This window comes from Rhamphochromis sp. 'chilingali' (genome assembly GCF_963969265.1).
Source record: "Rhamphochromis sp. 'chilingali' genome assembly, chromosome: 19".
Taxonomy (NCBI): Eukaryota; Metazoa; Chordata; class Actinopteri; order Cichliformes; family Cichlidae; genus Rhamphochromis; species Rhamphochromis sp. 'chilingali'.
In genome coordinates this window covers 2,334,638-2,358,224 of record NC_137946.1, presented here as the reverse complement: position 1 = coordinate 2,358,224, position 23,587 = coordinate 2,334,638, and the positions used below count along the sequence as shown (strand labels likewise).

General features: G+C 41.1%; 1 protein-coding gene across 1 annotated transcript in view; it reads right to left on the bottom strand.

Moving 5' to 3' along the window:
- Nucleotides 1-22,672, bottom strand: part of uvrag (UV radiation resistance associated gene) — a 98,053-nt gene extending 75,381 nt beyond the window's left edge. The window contains exons 1-7 of the mRNA XM_080867259.1: nucleotides 22,361-22,672; nucleotides 15,611-15,728; nucleotides 15,236-15,270; nucleotides 13,952-14,113; nucleotides 12,097-12,171; nucleotides 11,885-11,970; nucleotides 2,353-2,458 (exon numbers count right to left, since the gene is read on the bottom strand). Coding sequence (XP_080723385.1) covers nucleotides 2,353-2,458; nucleotides 11,885-11,970; nucleotides 12,097-12,171; nucleotides 13,952-14,113; nucleotides 15,236-15,270; nucleotides 15,611-15,728; nucleotides 22,361-22,465 — 687 coding nt within the window. The 5' untranslated portion in view covers nucleotides 22,466-22,672. The remainder of the gene's footprint in view (nucleotides 1-2,352; nucleotides 2,459-11,884; nucleotides 11,971-12,096; nucleotides 12,172-13,951; nucleotides 14,114-15,235; nucleotides 15,271-15,610; nucleotides 15,729-22,360) is intronic.
- Nucleotides 22,673-23,587: the final 915 nt, after the last annotated feature.

Genomic DNA, 23,587 nt, shown 5'->3' with positions numbered 1-23,587 from the left:
ATGCAGGTGTCAACACAAAGCCATTCTTAAACTGATGCAGACAGTGACATTATCTGAGTGTTGTCTCAGGAAAGAATGTGTTATGAGTGGCAGCAGTGGAAGTTAGAAATATGTACGCTCAACATTTGGAGGAAATTGCTTGTGCATGGATTCGGCTGGGAGAACGTGAATGTGAAGTTGTAGCTGTGGGTTTGTTCATCAATTAAAATGTAAGAAAGGCTAAAGAGTAAGACGCCACATGAAAGTCTCAGAACATGCAAACAGGAAGACGGACACAAACCCTCAAACATAACCCGAAGCAAAAGACCACAATAAAGCCCAGCGACTCGAGATGAGTGACCGCCCCGAATTAAAACTCCTGCCAGGAGGCGCCTCTCCACCCCACATCCCTGCCCACCAGCGCCATCAGAGCGCAGGTCATTAGTCGTAATCTAAGCCTCTCCGAGCGGCGTCCCTTCATCATCTTCATTTCTCTATCTGGTAAAGAGGAGTGTGAAGTGGGCTCACCCTAATCATCTAATAAGGAACAGAAACAGGGGTTGATGGATGCACTTGCACAGTAGATGAAGGGGAGAGAGCAGCGACTGACAAAACCACTCAACGAAAAATGATCCATTCAAAACAGGAAGACGGATTTAGGGGGATTCAGGAGGGCAGCACAGTTGCTGAGACAGAAAAAAAACTATACACATACACACTTGTAATAAGGAGATGGAAGACACAAACAGGGAACTGATAATGATGTAAGATTAGGGAGGGAGGAGCGGGGACTTTGGCATCTCACACACATTCGCTTAGATAAGAGATCGCAGCCTGGATCAGAGCAAAAACAGATATGATACAGATTTTTTTCTTCCTGTGGGTACCGTGGAGAAAACACGGGGAAAGAGATGACTGATAGAGCCTCTATCTGTCCAGTGTGTCGCACCCTGACACTTGCATGTTAACCACAACTGGCTTTGGCACGAACCACGAGCCTCCTACACTTTCACTGAGCACCAGAATTAACAAGTGGGTTGCTGTGATGTGTGAGTGTGTGTGCGAGACAGAGAGGGAGAAAGACTGTACCTAACCAGCAGGGTCTGTCTGATGTCTACTGAACATCAAACAGCAGTGGGTCAGCTGAGTAAATAAGCAGCAGGCGTGGGGGTGGGAGCGTGTTATAACTGAGCAGATTAATGGCAGAGTGTGGGTGAGAGGGTGAAAGGGGCATGTGCTCGGCTAGGTGGCCTCCACTCCATCGCCCTTTGATGCATGTTCACCATACAGAAAGATGGTACAGAGCTCTCCAAAGTGGGAAGCCCTTAGAAGAATCACACAATGCTCCACTCACTCCAAGATGGGGGGGGGGCTTTTACAGAAAGGTAGAAGATGAGGATTATGTGATTTATTGGCAGATTTGAACTCTGAAAAGGGGTTTGAGGAATGTTTCACTGAGAGGGAAATATCAGAGAAAAGTTCTTGAAAGGGATCCTTTGTGGCGAAAAGAATGGAGCCTTGATGTTTTTGTGGGAAAGCTGAGGCTATAGTAGGGGGCTGCCTTAATAAGTAGGGTGAAGGCCTAAGGAAAGGAACAAAAAATAAAAAAATCAGGGATATCAAAAACTCATGAGGAGCAGCAAGATAGAAAGCAACAGCTGTAACAGCTGTATAAAGAGGCTCACTAAGCAGACATTCAGATCGCTTAAATCTTCTACCAGCACACATACACACTCTCAGAGTCCAGTTGGACTGGACACAAAAGCAGCCCAGTTGTCCACAATTGTACCGTGCATGGTGAGTGAAAATGCTTTTTTGTGCCGCCTACCTGGGGGACAAAAATACTAAAGTATCATTGCCTCCGGGCTTGTATAACACCAGAAGAGAGGGGATGCTTTTGAAGTGAATTTTTACAGTAAACACAATGTCAGACCTGGGATCGGTACTGCGTTTTCACAGCTGTGCGCCTGACAATTCCAAATATGTTAAACACGCTTCTTTAGCGTATTTGAGCACATTACAGGAGGTGGAAACATAAACAAGGCATTTTGGCGCAGGCATCATCACTGAGGAGCTGAGCTATCAAAACAATCACAATCGATGGATTTTCAGATCTCACATTTCTTTACGTTACAATTACATTTGGAGCTTTGTGTGAGACAAGCTCTTAAATCCTTGTAAGTATCAAGCACGATTCTGATGTTTATTATTGGTGGAGGCCAGAAACTCCGTTATCGCTGATCACATCAGTTGTGGTGTTATACATGGTACTTCCTCTGAAAACAAACTTCACACCAACTTTCAAGCTACTGAAAACATCTAAACCAGTCGCTGATGAGCTGGAATTTGTTGCCGAGGGGCGACCACGCTCACCCGCTCTGTGCAGGCCGCCGTCGTCCTTAGCTTCTCCTCGATCTCCTTCCCGATCTTCTGCACTGTGACTTGGGTCTGTTTGATGGCTCTCTGGGCTGTGTGAAGCCTGCCGAGGGAGTAGAACACAAAGTCATCATCCACATCATCTTAACCACACATCAGACCACAAGAACAACTCAGCGCTGAAACTGAGTTTCCAGGAGACCATTAAATTGATGGGCTGGCTAAAAGTTGAGAGTCAGTTATGATTACACCAGCAAATCATTCTTTTTAGCTTGGATGTTTACACCGACTGTTTGTAGGGCACAATAAGAATAATGATCGTCCCCATGTGGGGAAGACTCATTGTGCAGTGTGTTTGTCATCCCTCCCAGTTTCTTTTTCTGACTTGGGTTGACCTTCATTGTTCCAGACCAATTGTTGAGTCTCTTAAACTGTAAAAGCTATTGAATACTTCTGCCATTAAATAAGGACATAAACAATATTGAGAACATTCCTAATAATAAAAAAAGAGCAGCGAGAACAGACGGGTCAAGTTCTAAAATACAGAAATACGACCGCAAAAGTTTAATCACTAATATTGTCTAATAATGGAAACAATACCGCCTGAGATCAAACGGCTCCAATAGACCTGAACCCAAGCGTGCCAGAGAGCAGAGAGAAACCTCAGCAGCCCCACTAATTAACTAAAACCACAAAGATGGAGGCCCACGTCCAAATTCCATGTCGCTGTCATCACTGAAATAGGAAACAGCAACATCAGTATACAAATGACAAGCAAGCACATTATTTAGACCATCGATCACAGAAGCATTTAGCTTCGGAGAATGTTTTCGTCAAGTCGCACAAAGATAGACAAAAACCCCCTCAGCACAACCCCTGGGACTCAACAACTCATCAACAGACGAAAATCCCACATGGTGGGAACTGGCAGCTAGCAATCCAACTGTCACTCTGGTGTTAAATCATCTGCTTCATGCAAAATGTGTCAGTGGCGTTCATACGCCATAAGCTATGATTGGACTATAATGGTTACAGTTCTATTTCCATGCACACAAAGTGACCCTTAAAAATGAAATTGCATACGGTTTGCCTCACTCTTAGAAGCCGTCCAGCATGGTTGGGTTTGATGTAGGGATCCAGTACTTGGGTCATATATTGTAACAAAGAGCTCATCAACTCCCTTTATTTGATTTGTGCACCAAGAGCAGTGCATCGATTGTCAGCTCTCATGTTAGCAATCGCTGGCCTCTAAGCTGATTCCAAAAAAAGGGAGTTGATGTTACAACAATGTTACTAATGTTACAACAACCAACTCAAAAAGCTGTTTTACGGCCTGGTAGCAAGAACTGTTTTTGCCCCCTTGTGCAGCTTTTAGTGCAACTCTGTCCTAGAAAATGGACTTAGGGGCGTGGCTGCACAGAACGGTAGGTATCCCAGGATAGGCAGTTGGAACCAATCAGCATCCAGGCCTCATCCAGTACTTTGAGTCACCGAGTGTCACTGTGGGTGTGTTGCTGGTCTCTTTTATGGTATTTTTATCTAAATAATATTATGGCTTAATGTGCGGGACAGACCATCCAAGAGGTTTGGGCTTCATTCTCGGTGAGTGAAATTTTTGTGTTTTAATAGACTGTAACTTAAGTTCTTATCAGCTGTTAGGTGTGTCTGAGTATTGCGCACACACACGATGGAGTAATGCAGCTTGCTAGTATTAGCTGATAAATCAGCACTGCAACCTTTTATCCATATAAGGCAACTTCTGGCTCAAAGACAAAAGAAAACAAAAATAGAAAATGCTGTTCAAGTGCCTTACACATGAAATAATGACACTAGGTCTCTTCATCTAAATGAGGAATAAAGCATAATAATTTCAGACCGGGGAGGCTTTTTGTAATGAAAATATACTTCTTCAAGAACCAAAACAACAACAAAAACGCTTCTATAATGATGTAGATAGAGCTGTAAGTAGCTGTCCTGCAGGGGAACCACACCTCTTAGATTTTTTTTAATCTGTCTGAGGTGACAGTGATAAGAGTTGTTGATAATCTTTTGAAAGATCAGGATGAATCTGTTTTGAAAGCTTCATCTGTTTAGGTGATAGCAGTGCGTTCCCTCAGGTGAGAGCTGTTATCTCCTCTCTCCTTTTCACGCATGTCTGCTCCGTTATCTCTCCATGAGCCTCGGTCTGAAGCACAGCAATCACTGCAGCAGAGGGGAGGCAGGGGGTGTTCACGCTGTACGCTCTCAGTGGGTCTCTTTAAGATCCGAGTAACTGTCCAGCAAACACCAGCTCATGTGGCCATTGTTTTCATGCCTGACAACTCTGCTGTGGACACGCAGGAAGTTATGACTGAGGCTCTGCGCTCAACCCTTCGTAATGATAAACATCAGACAAACAACAGCATCTGCTCCTTGGATTCTAGATACGATGAGGTGTCGCATGAAACTCGCACCCAGATTTTTTTGATAAAAAAGAAGGCACTGTTGGAAACTCTGGGTAAAGGTTTACAGAATAAATTCAATAAATGCTAAGTATTTTTTGATAACAGGAAGGAAACTGGAGGGGAGGGGCTGCCTCCGTGCAACGCAGCTTTTGTTTTCTGTTCATTTACCTTTGCTGATTATATTGAAATAAACATTTGCAGCCATGATGTAGTCCTGAATCTGCACTTTTGTAAATGAGGACTGAGAACAAATCAGCAAATACAGATGTGTCATCTGGCTTACAAACAAGAAGGCACCTGGGAACATGTCGTTTCTCATCTGAAAGAACGTGAGAGCTAAACTTCAAGGGTGGCCTTGTGCTGCTCGGTTACTCGGGCAGACGACTCGAAAAGAGGACATCACTATGCAGTGGCTGTAGTTAGCTGAATCTTTTCTATCATTTGCATGTGCAGGCGATCTTTCAGTTTCTTACAATATCAAGTAGTAGAGCTGCTCTTGATTCTTTCAGGTTTCGTTCATCAGGAAACACTAAAACAAAATGACCGGAGCACAAATAGGTCTTAAAATTACAAATTCAACCTCAGATGAACAACAACATTATTTTACAACATGTCATTCTTTATTTAACAAAAACTACGCAGAAGCAGTTTGTGAAAAATGTAGTACGTCCTTACTGCTCCCACTGGAATTAAGAGGGGAGAGAAGTAGCAAGGTGCTGCTAATCAAATCCACTCGGTTAATTGATAATTAAGTGTGCCTACTCCCATAAAAGCAGAGGTTTTGGCAGTTTGAGTGTGGGAGTGTATGTTAACACAATGCCTTCCCAGGAGTGGATGTGCCAACAAATGGTCACACCGTGCAAAAAACCTAAGAGCAACACCTCAGACTCTAGAGGGTTCCTTTCCTTCGGGTACACAAGACCACAGTGGAGTCTGGCACAAGAAGGAGAAACAGATGTAAAGTGACTAAATGTATGTTGTGATTCGTTTCCTTTCCTGTGTGGTTCAATTAAATCTACGCCGAGGGCAACTCCTCAAAGTCTCCTGCAGGGGGAATCCAGTCGATTATGTGAGAGCTGTCAGTCAGCACCCTCTCAGCAGGCTTTTCTCTCTCTCACAATTTACATTTTTTTAAAATCACCTATTTTTTCCTCACACTTTGTAATTTTTAAAAATATTTGGGTGTTTGGCTGGGTGGTTGATAACACGTTTCTGTGGTGTGACAAACACATTTCTTTCTGCTTTACACTGACTGTAAAGGAGTACTCACTGTGTGGCCTGCCCAGACTTCCACCTGTTTATCCCATGTAAGTGTACCCAATGCATTTGTCAAACAATCCTGGATCAAAGGAAACAAGCCCACAGATTAACGACTGTGCTGCATTCATTTCTAGCAACCAGCACAGGGTGAACAGGGCCGCCCAATTAACCCATTGAAAACAACAAATGGAGGGTAAGATCCCACTACACACCTCTGCCAGGGACAATACAGAGAACACAACGTAGAAAAATCACAGCAAACAACTCTTCTCGCCGCTGCCTATATCTCACAGCGAAAGAATGTCAACACATTTAACTACTTGCTATTCACATCACCTCTCCATTGTCTCCATCCACATGGACTGAAAGATAAGATTACTGCTGAGAAGTTTCTTTGGCGAGCCCGTGTATGTGCTTCTCCTGCTCCGGGCTGGTGTTTTTGTGGGGATCTGTTGCTATAAGCCATGTTTACACGAGCTACAACAAAGATGCAGGGAAGCCAGAGAGATCTCGAGGAAAGATATGTTTAGTCTTGAAAGGGTCAAAAAGGGGTCAAGCATTTAGACAACTCTGGAAGGCTGGATTGCCGTGATGAGTCACAAGTGTAGGCTCCTTACGCTGGTCTTACTCTAAAAGTGTCAAATTATTAGTTATGCTCACTTAGGCTGGTGTAATTAGCCTTTTTCTTTTTTAAAACGTCCGAACGCTGTTAGTCAAAGCTTGCACTCTTTTGTTTAAGAAGCCAGGAAACAGAAAGGGAGACTATAGCTTAGTACTGTACATGTGGAAGGAGTAATCCTTACGTCAACAAGCTGAGATAAAAGCCTGCAATGCTAGGCACACACCAGAGGGGCTGTAACGCTGCAGACAGTGAGAGAAAATCGGACGAGTAATGGGCAGCGTCAGGAACAGCAGACAAACTGGAAACATGGATCTCTGGAGGAAGCAATCTCAGGCTGAAAGATGTGTTTCGGAGGACAGGCAGTGAGGTAAATAACTGAAACAAAATGACACACGCAGCATATCTGAAATAACGATTGGTCGTGTTGCTCCAGAGGAATGAAACAACCAGCAGGCTTGCTGACCTCAGGGGCTGCCTGCAGGAAAGCATTAGCACCTCAACAGTCTCTGAAGGCACGAAGCCCCTCCCCCCATTGAGTTCAGCAACACTGTGCACGGCTTCCGTTGACACACACCGTACGTACATGTAGTCCACGTACGAGCATACGCAAGGAAGTCAGGAGACAACATGTGGCTCTGACCACCAAGAAGAAGAGAAGCCTCCCTTTTAGGCTTTGGGTGTTTGAGACATTATGCTAACCTGTGAAAAGTTCTGCTCCAAGAACCATGTTTATCATGTGTCACATCATCATAAGGCCAGCAGGGTTTACAAGTGCATGACTCTTTAAACTGGTTTCAGAGAGCAGGGACCACGACGTGCACACTCTCACTTCACACTACTTCGGTGTGACACAAGTTTAAACTGCAAAACAATTAGAATCATGAGTTGGTGATATCAAAATTAAAACCAAGCTACAAGCTTCCACCCTGTCCTACCAAATAATTATTCCACTTACAAGCTCTGCCAGGACAGACAAGCATACTTGGGGGGTCAAAGAATATCTGAACCTTTATTAATAGTCTCTACATAAAGGGGGGGCTTTGTTGAACAGCTGTCACATTTTTTTTCTACCCACACAGGGGCCTTGCTCTTTGTAGGATGTGGCCTGCCCTCTATCACAGCCTCACTGAAAGAGACAGGCGTTTGCTGATTGATGATCTGTTTGCTCCCTCTTCATCTCACCATATGAGATGTGTTGTGTTGGCTAGCTCACATCAACATGTTACTCACACAAGCGAAGGGTGCTGGAGCCAGGCCGAAAAAGCACACTATGAATCTGCTGACAAATTACCGCCATTTATCAAGATCAGCAAGCTCTCTGTGAAGCCGCCCTCATCAATTTCCATTAACACACAGCATTAACAAAGACACGCTGCGCCGGGCCAGAAAGGAGAGCCGGAGAGAGCTGGGCCAGATCTCGACACTGTGGGTGTTTGCAGTGGACATGCACAACTGCTGTTTGAAGACATTTTATATATATATATATATATATATATATATATAAATAAGTTAGATGAGCAAAGGTGAACACCACCCTTCATCTCACTTCATCATCAAACAGCTCCAGAAACTAAGCATACATCCTTATATGCCATTGGGGGTGGGGACTACAATAGTGCACCATGTCTGATGAGTCATGTTATAGTACGTAATAATAATAAATCATGTGCATGTGAGTGCACCAAGCCAAAAAAAACACTGACAGAGGTGGAAGCTGCAGACAGAGCAGTGTGAGGAAATAGAAGGGATCAACCCACAAGAGTGGGCAAGATATCGCGAGTTAAGAAATCAAGTAACTAAACTGAATAGGCACAAGAAGAAAGAATATTATCAACTTAAGCTCAAGGAGGCCAGTAAGGACAGCAAGAAGGTGTGGAAAGTTTTAAATAATATAATGGGTAGAGATCTTGCTCTGGTGGTGTCTCACATCTACACGGGTGGAACGTTTATAAGTAAAGCTAAGGACAATTATTTTGTGAATAACTACAGCAATAAAATAACAAATTTAAAATCTAATATGAGCAGAGGCGATCCCACCTTATCACGTCGTCTTATACAGGATGTTATCGTGAATAATAAGCAATGCCAATTTAAGTTTGAGGCAGTGAGTGTGGAGATGGTAGAGCGCTTATTGATATCACTTCCTGACGATACATCCTCCGGCTCTGATAACACAGACAGCAAACTGCAAGTTTGTGTCCCTTCCTATATGTCCCATATGTAATAGATCTTTGGCATGCAGCTTATTTCCATTGCAGTGGAAAGAATCGAAAATAATTCCCATCCCTAAAAACAAGAATGACGTTTTTAATGGTGTCAATAGCAGATCTATTAGTCTGCTCCCCGTTCTAAGTAAAATTATGGAGAGGATTGTCTATGAACAAATTCAACATTACCTAACAGAAAATCAGTTACTCGCTCAGTTTCAACATGCCTACAAACCTGGTTATTCCACCAGCTCAGCTCTCAGTCACATGACAGATAACTGGTACAAATATCTAGATAATGGGAATTTGGCCGGGGTGGTATTTTTGGATTTTAGTGCTGCATTTGATTTGATAAATCATGATCTTTTGATAGATAAACTAAAATGTTATGGATTTTCACCAGCTGCTTTGTGCTGGATGGAAAGTTATTTGTCTGGAAGAAGGCAAAAGGTTTATTATAACGGTTATTTCTCGGAGGGCTGTGAAATGAACTGTGGTCTACCCCAAGGCAGCTGCCTCGGTCCACTTCTGTGTTCAGTCTTTACAAACGATCTGCCGTACGTCCTGGATAAATCTCATCTTGTAATGTATGCTGATGACTCCACCGTGTTTTATTCAGCCAGTAGCTACTCTGAATTGACCAGCGTGTTACAACTAGATTTGCTGAACGTGTTTGACTGGATAAGTAAAAACAACATTTTAAACATGTTTAAATCCAAAGACATGTTAATAGGAAGTAGAGGACGCTTAGTCAACAGCCCACAACTAAATCTTTCCATAGCTGGATCGGTATTAGAACAGGTCACCCAGACTAAATTACTTGGTGTTACCATAAACCACCACCTTTCATGGTCTCAGCACATCAACTCTGTTATTAAGAAAATGGGACAGGGCATAGCTATAGCTAGGAAGTGCTCTTTTTATATTACTTCTTCAGTTATGAAAGATGTCATTAATGCACTAGTGTTATCTCATCTAGAGTATTGCTCAGTCATTTGGTCAGCAGCTAATAAGACAGATCTGAACTTCAGTTAGTCCAAAATAGGGCGGCCAGATTAGTGTTAAGGTGTTCATATTATACAGATATTGATAAAATGCGCGGTAAACTTTCTTGGCTTTCTGTACAAGTTAAATTATACTATGGCTTACTTGTATTTTTAAAGAAAGCAATACTGGTAAACACACCACACTTTTTTATGCTCAGTTGCAGCATCCAGATGAAATACATAATCATGCCACACGATTCTCAACTAACCACAATTTAGTAACTCCTCGAGTTAAAAGTAACTTTCTGAAAAACTCTGTTATATTTAAAGCATCTTTTCAGTGGAATAAGTTGCCTTATGCAATTAGAGAATTGGCTTCTATTCATAATTTTAAAAATCACCTAAAAGCCTATTTAGGCAGTTTTTAATTTATTTGTAAAAATTGTAGAGGGTAATGTCACTTGTAATGGAAATTGTGTATTTTGTTTGAGTGTTTTTTATATTTTTTAATATTTACATGCTTATATTTTCAGAATTGTAAAACCTTATTGTGGATGTAAGAGCCAAATTATGTGGATATTTTGCATCCAATTCATTGTGTAACATTTTATTCGATGGTATTTGATGGTTTGGGCCCCAGGAAGACTAGCAACCCCTGTTGTGGAAGCTAATGGGGTTCCTTAAACAAATAAACAAACCTAAGTGTGGTAAACCCCACAGATCCCATGTGGTGTGGATAGAAAGAAGAGGATGGAGACGAAGGCTACGATAATAGAAGAAGCCAGAGCAGAGGTCATAAAAGTTGTGATTCAAACTGGGCTTTTTCTCCTTCAAGCTGCTGGAGAGGCGATGGTCTCCACTCATATAACCATAAACCATGACCACTTCTAGACTGTTAAAGTTCAGACAGCTTTGGCATAACTCCATTTACTTGACATTGCAAAGGCCTGTGACGCATTTATGGCCCCTTATTTAATTCTTAAAGGAGGAAAATCTTAGTGCAAGCCTTCATAATGCACCTAATGACAGGACCGTTATCTTATTTTGGAAACATCTAACTTGAAACTTTCCAAATATATATTTATTTAGACAAAACTGGGGGTAATTACACGATCGGTAAACAGAGGGTCTCCCCTTGGGGAAGCCCTGGTGATTCTGTAAGTGCTGTTTACGTTCTACCACATTTAAATATAAATGCAGAACAACAAGCCTGTTTGTCAACAGATGCAGCCGGCCCTTATGTCTCAAGTTCCTAATTACTGAACCAGGGTTTCTCCCAACAACTAGCAACTTACTCGGCAAATGTTTGTCTCCCTCCTGTGGCGTAAAAATGCATTGCAATCCTTTTTACACTCCATATCCTCAAGTACCCCACAACCACAAGACTGCCACAGACCTAATGAAAAGGTGATTAAAATCTGTAATTCAATAGTTTTATTTTGTCTGAGACCAACAGTGTTCACTCTGGGATGTATGAGTTACTACCAAGTTGCAGAGCTTCCCTCACAACGACTCTAAAATAAAACTGTTCCTCTGGCACCATCTGCTGGACAGCAAATACCCAAGTAAAACCCACAAAAGGCAAGTAAAACACAGGAAATGTATTGAAAATATTTATGATAAAAGCAAGAAAGACCTATTTAATAAAAGTAATAATAATAAGAAGAAGAAGAAGAAGAAGATGGCCCCGCCCCTCCCTGAGCCTGGTTCTGCTGGAGGTTTCTTCCTGTTAAAAGAGGTTTTTCCTTCCCACTGTCACCAAAGTGCTGCTCATAGGGGTCATATGATTGTTGGGTTTTTCTCTGTATGTATTATTGTGGGGTCAACCTTACAATATAAAGCGCCTTGAGACGACTGCTGTTGTGATTCAGTGCTGTATAAATAAAACTGAATGGATCTATTTGTCAGCAGAAGATGCTCCCCATAAAAAGTGATTCACTACATTTGATTTAAGGCCAGCTCCATAAAATGAATATGAGATGCGACAATGCTGCACAGCTTGAATCTTACCTGAGCAGAGAAAAAACGCTGTACGAGTTCCTGACTGAACTCTGGTCAACCTGAAGCAGGCTGTTTTTCTTACGCTCCGACTGATCCTGAAACAGCCACATGTCTGAGTTTCAGCGCAGAAGCCAAACAACGTCGAAACAATGCTAACAAGATTTGAACTTGGTATTCTATTGTCATGCAAGAAGCTTTAGAAAACAGGCGAAAGGACATACCTTCTGATCAAAGTCAGCTGCATAATAGCCATCATTCAATCCAAATATGATCTCATTTGGATTTCTGGATCGAATCTGTGGACAAAGCAGGGCAGAAAAGGCTGATTGTACGGGGACAGAGTCTCAGAACAAAGGACGGCTGCATCTGGATGTGCATGAGACTGTGCTGTTTACCAACCTCCAATGCAGTCTGGATTTGAATAAATTGGAATAACATTGAGTTCTTCATCAGCATTTGAACTGCATTTACTATTTTGATGAAGGCTTTGAATGGGCCAAACTTTTCACGCAAAGAGCCAAACAGACAGCTAGATTCTGAAGCTCTAAATCACATTTTGACATGCAGACATTTCATATTACTACTGAATCAATGCAGCATGTGGCGCATTACACTAATGAGCAGCCTGCTACATAATCACTGGTTGTTTCCCTACCACTGACATATATGTGGCATGCACGGGAAAAGAGAATTGTATTGAAGACGATGAGGAAGAGAATTGCAATTTTCTTTGATTACTGTCAAAATATAAAGCACTAAGCATTTGTTACACTGATGGAAGTTATTTACAATCATGTAATGTAACGTATATACGCTCGGTGCATTTTTAGATGATTTAACTCTGAGTGAAAGAACATTTGGTGTAACCGAATAAAAGAGTGAACTGACGCAACGACAGACAGTCACAATAATCATTTTACCTAATGTTAGCAACTAGATGACATTACAGTAAAATAGGCACCAATAAATTTATTCTATATGACTGAAAGTAATTTAGAAAGTTTAATGTTTGGGGACTTGTATTTCTAACCACAGTTTGTTTCTACTGCGATTATTCACATTTAATAATGTGCATGCAGTACTTAAACTTATTAGACCACATAGAGAAAAATATTGAACATATTTTAGAAAGTTTAAACTAAAAGCATGTTGTTATTTATTAAGCAAATAAACTGAATTCATTTACTGTTACACCCAATCACACTGGACTTCTTTGATGATTTTTTAAAAATGGAAATAAATCACTGTAACTCAGCATCTTAATAAAAAATAAATAAATGTTTCTTTTCTTAAACAGTAAATTTGAAAATTATTTTATAACAATAGTAACTATATTTTAGCATTACAAATATCATTTTGATTAAAGAGTTTGCTCATAAATGCCAATTTAAATGACAGAAACATTAAAAAAATTATTTTGTAAATACTAAAACTGTTCATTCAAGGCCAGCTGTGCCATAAATCTTACACCAACAATCAGTTTGTTAAGCACTGCATATAAGACCCCTTTAAATTGACAGAAAGATTTCCATTTAGTGAACTACTTAGTTTTCATGTTCAAATATTTAGAAATTAAAACTCAAACGCAGATCCAGAGTTAAATGTTCAACTCCAAATATGGCTCACCCCACATTCACTCGCTCACAGCAATGAGCATCACCTCAGCCTTGCTACCTTTGAACTAGATTCATCCACTTGTATAAATTCCAAGCAGATGAAAAATATTTCATACACAGAACTGTGCAGCCGAGTCCAAGTGATCATTTTACACATAAACTTGCTAAGAGCACAGCAACAGCCCTGCTCATAACTACTGATATGTCATGAAGTAACGTAAACCACATGGACAGAACGGAAATGCATGCATCGCGCTCTTAGAAGGATTTAATTACACATTCAGCTATTCAACATTTAACACATGTGTCAGATCATATCCAACAAATCCTTTGTAAAGATCAAAACTGTACTATTAGATTTTTGCAGTAACAATTCACTTTTTCAAAAGCCACACAGAAAGCCTCAGGAAAAATTATATATTGTGTTGCTACTTTGTTGCTCTTGGGTGTGTTTGCTGACCTGCTGCCCCGTGTATCTGAGGCCGTCCAAATTAACCTTCCATTCGATGAGGAGCTGGTACTGTTCCTTCTGCCCTCCCCAGATTCTCACCACAAAGCAAGACACTGAGGTGTCCAGAAGGTCTGGGAGCATGCCAAAGTCCAGGCTCCGCCAAGTTGGATTCTAACAAAGATCCACAAACACACACATTTCAAAAGGAACAGCAGTCACATCTTAAATCTTTTCTACTTTCTGACTTTTTGTTTTTAATGGGAGGATAGGTTCAAGAGTTTGAAATAAAAATCTGAGAGCAAAATTTATGTTACCTCTTAAATCCATACAGTGATCCTTAACCACTGCAGAGTAACTGAATCATTCTGTTCTGCATTAACCTTAAAGTCTGATCCCCATTTCTGTTTGTAGTCTGTCCCTGAACGTTCAGAACAACAGCATGACCGCTGGTTCAGCGGCACACAACTGGAGTCATTTACATCATTTAACTATGTACCATTTCCCTTCATCATACAGAAAAATCTCTTTTTCCCTGGGTAACTTTCATGGACAGGCAGGAGAGGAAGGCCAAAAGCAGAAGTACAATCCACAGGTGAAGATAAGAACTAGCATTAGAAGCAGAGGGGAATGAAAACAGGAAGAGCAACAGGAAACTGTTCCTTATATGAGCGATGACAGGAAGGAGATGGAATAGCCGAGAACGCCAGCACAGATGTTAAATAAAACAGGAGGAAGTTGTGCTGGGAGACGACAGGAGTCATGACTCCTGAAGTGCATTACACTGTCTGTCTGCTGAAGGTACTGACGAGTACGCCTGGAAAGCAGCTTAGGTCAGCTCATGGCTCGGCAGCAAGCCCAAACAGTAATTGTAATTGGCTACGTCTGTAGTTTTGTGCATAGCTGTGTCTGCATCACAAATAAAAGTGGAAATTAAAAAAAAAAAAAAAACCACACACAACGACAAGGTAATACGACACAGCACGGTCATTTGCACAGCTTAATGATGCATGCAGGCCAAAAGAAAAAGCTGTTTAAGAGAAACACGGATCAAATTTTATTCATGCCGACACACGCCTGATATTTTATTCAGCAAATCATGTTAAACAAGAGCTGGCTACATGTGTGACTGGCAAGAAGGGATCAGATAAATGCCAAGCTTAGCATTCATAAAATACAGCACTGCTTCGCTGCTCGTAATGAGTACATTCTCCAACAGCAGGCTACAGGAAATGACAACATACTGGACCTATCCCAGGACGCGGAGAGGAAGCGTCTGAGGGTTAGTTTACTCACCAGTGAGTCTCGTATGACTTCACTCTTGTAAAAATCTAAGAAACATGAAAGAATGTTGATTAATGCACAATAAACAGGAGGAACTAAACCCTGAACATGTTTTGCTGAAGCTCAGCTGGACACCAGTTACACAAATCTATCACATACAAATTTTGCACTGACTGCATGTTCCAAAATCAGAGGAACGGTACAGTGTTAGTGCCACTTTCAAATGCATTTGCCTGAGATACTAAACTACAACTTGCTGCAAGTACAAAATAAATATAAATATGCGCACTGCCCATTTAACTTTATTTAAAAGCCTCTTGATAAAAAAAAAAAAAATTGTACAGGATAAACATGATCAGTAGTGTGTGAGAGGACTTTAACACCGACCTCTAGAAATGCGGTCTCCTATACAAAGGTGGAGGGTGAAGTACGTGTCCAGCAGTGGAGAGCCATTCCTGTTGACAATGTTTCTGGCTGCGATGCTCCGAAGATGACGCAACCGTCTCTGTTTGCCAGGAGGAAATAGAGAGGGAGAGAGACAATGAGAAATAGTGACGATTATTGATAACAGAGTTCTGTAACCAGCTTAATTTGGCTCATGTGATTGGTCAAATCTATCCCACATATAAAACAGCTTAAAATAGCAGTCCTTTCTCATGCACAGAGGCAGCATAAGTAATGGAGGCGTTACTCATCTTCATTGTAACATTATGTCAGTCATCAGTTACTTTTTAAATCAATCCAGCAACACTTTAAGACTGGATTGTTTGAAGTTTTTGAAGTCAAGGACTTTGTTAGTGAACAGTCTTTTCAATCTACTAAAAATCTCATGTCTTGATCTAAAAGATTCCTGGGAAATCTTTTAGATCAAGCGCTTTTCGAGACCCTCAAAGCACTTTACAATTCCACTATTCATCCACACACTAGTGGAGGCAGCTACAGTTGTAGCCACAGCTGTCCGGGGGCAGAATGACAGAAGCGAGGCTGCCATATCGCGCCATCGGCCCCTCTGGACGGCACATCCTACAGTCTAACCTTTCCCTTGAATGGCCGGCCCACCTCCTTCCTGCAGCCATAGCGAGGACAAATCTAAGTCATGGGATTTCCCAAAAGATTAACGACTTCAAAAACAAACAAATGATTGTTCTCCAGGGGACTTTTAACCCTCTCCTTATTAATTTTATAATGTACATTTCTCAACAGGAAACATGGACCACATGGAAAACAAAAATAAAACAGCAAAATTATTCAAAACAGTTCAAACATCAGAGTCCTCTCAGACTACGCTCGAACAGAAGAGCACTGCAAAGTTGACCGCATGTTATAAAACGACCATACAAGTCTGATGGTGACACGTGGCTTGTAATCTGGGTGACTAGGTGGTCACAAGCCTTCTGTTATTCATGAGCATGCAGACATTATTTTGGATCAGGCGTGGGTAACTCCAGGCCTCGAGGGCCGGCGTCCTGCAGGTTTTAGATGGGTATTTGATCCAACACAGCTGATTCAAATGGCTAAATTACCTCCACAACATGTCTTGAAGTTCTCCAGAGGTCTGGTGATGAACTCATCATTTGATTCAGGTGTGTTAACCCAGGGTGAGATCTAAAACCTGCAGGACACCGGCCCTCGAGACCTGGAGTCGCCAACCCCTGTTTTACAGAGTGGACTGACCAAACTAAAGCAGATACGACAGGTAGCCCTGATAAGAAAACACACTTGAATGCCAGTTTATTAAGTACAGACAGTTAAAACTGATGCCAACTTTATGCAAGAGGCTTCCAACAAATCCCCACTCTCATACATTTAAAAATAAACGTAAGCTTTTTTCATATATGAACTGCAGCACTGAAAACTAAACCCAGACACGTATAGGTGAGAATGCAAATGTTCGAATAAGTGGGACAGGACAAATGGTCCTAAAAGCTCTTCTGATTGCCCAAGAAGTTTATGTAATGTGACATTTATGCATGAGAGGGTAGTGCAAATAAGTGTCAAGTTATTTCAAATTGGTATCATGTGTACTGCATACTGAGACAACTCCCACACATAAACCAAACTCAGTATTTCCAGTCATCTGAAGTGGATTATCTCCTCTTATTAACTACACGCAAGGGACCTTTTGGTCACACACATAAAAAAGTGTGACCGAAAAGTTCCTAGAATCTACGTGCCATATAAATCTAAAATGACTTAACTAAATGCAATTTTCCCTTCAAAGTTTTCATGTCATGCACTACTGGACCAGTTTCTGGACTGCTGCTAATTTAAACTCCCAAGTACCAGTTTTGCCCATGTGTACCGAGTGGGATGCAAATGCATGTAAGGTGGATTCATGGACCTCAAACTCCCCTGAATTTATGTCATGGATCATAGCTGCTGATGAGAGCTGAATCTCAGGTTATGGCCCAGAGATAAAGCGACAGTTTTCACTTAGTCCACAGTAGTCAACCCCGAAAACAGTGCATCAGGTCAAAGTGCATGCTTGTTGTTTGCTTTTCACAATTATAGTGTATATATATATATGTATATGTATATATATATATATATACACACACACACACACACACACACACACACACACACACACACACACACACACACACACTTACTTTGTGGAGTACTCAAAGTATTCAAAACTGCTCAGTTAAAACATGTATTATCTAGCCTGAGATTAGCACTGATTATAACCTGTAAAGTGAGTCAGTGTTTACTCAGTAAACAAGTAAACCAGTAAGGTCACAGAGTTTCAAACTCCCTTCTAAACTGGAAAGATTGGTGCACATTTAAGAATTTAAATGATGTCCCATTACAATTTCGCATTAGCGTACCAATAAAGTAAGCTTCACTCATGCCACCAATAGGTCGACTGTCCCACCAGGAAATAGAAGATTCTGGTGCTATGGAACTGTCAAAGATGCCGACACTGATTCCGCTTCTAGGGGCGTCTGATCGTAGTGTGGTTTATCCTGTCTATGAGAGGCTACTGAGACAGAAGAAAGACCCTACACTGACATGACAATGTGTGGCCGGGCTGCTTTGACTGCACTGTATGGGAGGTCTTTGAGAGTGCTGACATTAATGATCACACTACACATGTGACTGATTATATTCATTTCTGTGTGGACTCTGTGGTCCCAACCAAAAGGATTAAATGATGCGAATGACAACCCTTGGGTGTCAAACAAGTTCAAAGACCTTATAAGACAAAAATGCTTTCAGGAGCTACAATGATACAGCCGGAAGGGACCTTTAGTACAGTTAAAAGACAGAAGGCACTTTGTCATCAAGAAAGCCCAGAGATGCATTACTCTAACAACCAATGCCCCACATAAGGATAGGGGATAGGCTTCGCTTGACCTGCATGGTCGAATCTGAAGATTTTTAGATCATCTCAGTCTTGTGATACTAAATATTTAAATTTGGAAAGTATCCATAATTGTTCCTGTTCCTAAATCTCCTAGACCTTCAGGTCCCAAAGACTTTAGACCTGACCTTGCATCACTGGTCTTGTACATGGGATCATAAACTTGGCATCAAAGAGACCGCTGCAATTTGCCTACCAACCCTGTATGAGGGTGATTTATTGAACTATTTTACGTATTGCACACACTACTTGTATTTGTGGCCATTTCCCCGCCTTTTAACTACAAGTTGGGTTAAAAAATTGATCTTTAATTGATGAAAATTGGTCTTTAAGTCTGACGTCATTAGCCGTTTCCAAGTCCAGATCTTATAAATGGGCTAAACTTCAGTCAGGAGAACAACTGAGATAATCCATCCACAATACCAGGTTAGTCATTACTATACTGCTGCATGGGCTGGAGTTACATCGTAAGGGTTTAAAAACTGAGCTTTAAAAGTAACAGTGGTAATAAAAACCGAGAGAGGCCAACAGTGATCACTGACTGTTTTAGGGGCTTGTTCAGATTAAATAGAACAAGATACAAAGCATTAAAACATGTTTAAAACACAACAGACTTATTAAACACAGAGTAGTTTGGACCCAGAAGCAGGATTCATCACATCATCACTTAAAAACCGGATTGTGATAAATAGCATGGAGGTATTCTATTGATATAGAGACGCCAAATCTCCGTATTATTTAAATAAAATACTCTGGGAATACTACAAACAAGAGGGTTAATCTCATGCACCGTCATCCTTCAGGAAGATTAGCTGAGCAAACATACATGAAATCAGTGCAACCAAGAAAACCATGCAACACTGGACACACTTAGCTTGACAGAGCATATCACAACATGTTTAAAAAAAGTAATAATCCCAATATATCGTATTGTGAGTCAAGTATTGTGATGATATTGTATTGTGGGGTGTCTGGTGATTCCCACCTCTACTTTTAACAGTTTTACTGAGTATTTTAACAGATAAAAGGGAAACAGAATTTTCACTTCTGTCTTGTTTAGCTTTCGAGATCAAGGATTTCCCTGGTAGTTAAACCAGAGTAGGAACTTTACTTTCAGACAAACTGACAACTTCCACAGGCTCCCCTCAGGACTGTGTTTTCTCTCTTGTGTTGTTTATTTGGTACACCAATTCCTGCACAAACACTACTACCACTTCAGTGAATCTCCTACATGATGGAAAGGAACAGCAGGGACCAGATCCAGACCATTTCATTAAATGCTGTGAGGTCAGGCCTTGTTCTCAACGCAGCAAAGATTTCAGGGGGCAACAATCATCCCAGCACACTATCACCAAACAGCTGATCCAGTCTGTGACTGAATATCAGTACCTAGGGGTTATTCTTGACCACATGTAAAGAACTTTTCAAGGAAACTTGTATCTTTCAAAGCGGGCTCTAAAATGCTCCACATGTTCTACTGTGCTTTTACTGAAAGTGTTCTGACTTTCTTAATCTTTTGTTGGTTTGGAAATCCCTCTGAGGAACACTAAAAATCTGTAAGAAAGACAGTAACAGCATGAAGTGAATTGCATTACAGAGTTAGGAACGCATTTATAGTTATGGTGTTAGATGTTAGGCAAATACTGTTGTGGGTGACGAGAGGCATCCATTTGCCTCTTCTTTTAAAGTGAAACCATCTGGGTGGCGCTATTACCCCCTGTGCTTACAAAACACAGGCCAAACTGTAATTTATTCCTCACGGCACTTAATAGAGCATTTGTAGCAACAGATGTAGAGGGTACCAATAACAAGGTTGTTGGATCAATCCGCAGTTCATATTTTGAAATATACTGAACCCCAAGTTGTTCCCAATGCATCCATCAGGGTGTGTGTGAATGTTAAGAGTGCATAAAGCGTTTAGGTATAGATAAAAACAGGGTTTGGATGCATTTGATTGGGTGAATGAGGCTTGTAGCAGAAAGTGCTTTGAGTGCTCAAAGTGAGTGGAAAGGCACTATACAAGTACCAGTCCATTTACCAGTTCAATTTTTAAACATGGGAAACACATACGTTTCCCAGCTAGTTTGGACAAATCATCCTGTAAGGTCCAATGAAAGGGTCTTGATGTATTGTATGCTTTTATGCTGATGTGTTTGTTCTTTGTTGGTGTATGGAAATGCCACGTGGTTTCTGCAATCCAATTTTCTCATCATGACAAAGGTATTTATCCATCTAGGTCTCATGTGGTTAAAATGAATGTGCATATAGCCTGCATTAAGAGGTCATCATCAGGTTTTTTAATGAGATCACAGATAAACAAGAGGACCCATGTTAATTAAACAAATACAAAGGAAAAGTGTTTTAAATGAAATCTCTGATACTTTTTAGCAATTTATGGCCCAAACACAAAGCCAGTTGGTTTCCACTGTAATGCAGTAACTGCACACGATTAAGAGATAGAAAAACCCAACTATTTGCATGGCCAGAGTTCACAGATAAGCGTAAACAACAAATTGGTATACTGATTCTTTAAAGAGCAAGTAATGTGTGTATTTAGCTGCAGTTTAAGTAAAAGATTTTACTTACACACCACCCTCAAAAAACTGCATATCAGAGACTTGTGGTTTCCCAAAGTAAAAACAAAAACACCCAGTATACAGGATAAGATTGGAATATGTCGATAGTACTAAAATGAGGACATAGTTTGAATCATTCCAAATTGCATTATCAAAGTGTCCATCTAATCGATCCAGCACCTATCTGGGGGAGAAAAGAGTTACACTTAGTGGTGTAAATACATTATACTGTCTGTCATTTCACTGAGAAAAGAAAATCTAATGGTGCATCAGTGACACCCACGTTATGAATCCCAAGAATTTGCAAATGTCAATACACATTTGCGAGGTTTAACTACCATTAAGTAATAGTAGTAGTAGAAGATTTAAGTTTGAGGATTCATTTTATGCTGTAGGTTAACTCCATATTTTGGTTCCTAATGTTCAGTTTAGTGGTCTGAAGCAGGATAACAGTTGAAACAAGTCCAAGAGGTTCCTGCAGCACACAGACCTCTGGCTCACTGAAGCGAGGAAGTGTCATTTATCTCAACCCTAATAAAGATATTTGAAAACAACATGTTTTCTACTACAAATAATACCCAGCCAGTAAACACTGACGGAGATCTGTCGGTAGGAGACTTAGTTCCGGTTTAAGGTACGTAATCACAACGAGAGAAGCCTACATGTCAAATGAATGAAAGCACGGAATTTAAAAGTCTTCCACTTAATCCCCGGGGTTGAACGGACCAATAACGCATTCAGTCTTGAAATGCTTCAAATCACATTAAAGCAGCCGTACGAGAGCGTTTAGTGTCAAATTAATGACACGCTGTATGCTGATTTTACTTAGCTGTCACCTGCGTGCTGACATGACGCCAAGTTAAGTTACCATTAGCAGAAGCAGCTTTGTACATAAATATGTAGAAAAATAATGCGATATGGCAGTACCATGAAAAGGCTAGGCTCCAAAAGCCAAACTGCGACCTAACTGGTTTCGGCGTGTCTGGCGAGTCAGACACACTTCCATTTATTTCCAACGGGCTAGCTAACTGCAAGCTAGCAACTGCTAGCTAGCTAGCCTGGCAGGCCTGCTGTGGACCTCCGGGCAGCAGTTACAAACTAGTACATAACACAATATGGGAGCCCGGTCCAAGTTTTCCCGAGTTCACCTGAATGAGTGTGATGACAACGAAAGCTCATGGGATTTGCATTTACCTGCTGGGATGTGAGCTCCACATGTAGGGCTCGAGAGGCTGAAGCTCCAGAGTTGGTGACAGAGGCGGCGGGGATAGCAAGAACCCGACCGGTGATGGAGTTCATCCTCCTGTCGGCATCTAGCAGCAGCCCCTCATTCAATAAAGCATCCCATCTCAGACATTCACGACACTTGGCTAAAAGTTGACGAAGTTCCGGAAAACTAACAAAGACATGCAGACACGAGTGTTTCTGTGAGGAAAGCGCTACAACAGCTGTCAGCTAACCAACAGGACGTAAACAAACTCTCGGCTATTTCGCTACGTTCGGAAATCCGTCTACGGAGAGGAGGCGCGGAACTTCAGTTGCTGATTGGCTCAAACCAATATCCGTCGCGTAAAGGCGGTGCCTGGTCGTGAAAATTCGCGTTTCTATTGGCGGTATCATCTGTTTGTCTCCCTGGAGGGGACGAGCATCCGTTGAATTCTGTCAAAGCTGCAAAATATGAGGAAGTTGTATGGTACAGCGTGACATGCAGGTGACAGTTTAAACGGTAGCACTGATCTCATAATCTCTACTGGTACAAAGACAGCCAGCGACCAAAGCATTTAAAATGTATATGCAAACTGATATGAACTTTTTTCGCTAACTTTCAAATCACAGACAGTATAATACGAATACACAAACAGAGACAGGAACTAACTGCAGAATACGCGGGTAGCTTAGGCAATGTAAAACTTAAACACACACATATTTAACATATTAGCAAATTAGTCGATGTTATATTTGTTAGGCCTCTCTTAACGTTGCATGCCAATTTAGATTCTGGTCTTGTGTTTTGCGTGTAACTCAGTAGTGTAAAGTTGAAATTCATCTTTAAGTACGATGACTTGTAAATCCACCACCTACATGTGAGCAGCACAGTCAGTTATTTCAGCTTCATTCACACTGACTGCAGAACATTAAGCAACCACTAGGGGGCTGTATCAGCCACATTAAATAGTTGCGCTTCTACAGGGCCAGGAGACTGAAGGCTGCAGTCAGATAACGACCAAAAGTAGCTCCTATCTATCCACGTTGTCACCTTGACAAAAAACGTTAAAATGTAAAAGAACTTAGGGAAAATAAAAATGGACGTTCTCGATGGACTAGTCATACACTTGATGTGTTCTTATTGGTTTTTTAATAATGTTGAAGATGTTTTAATAAAGTCATATAAAAGAGAACCAGTAGCAAATAATAATAATA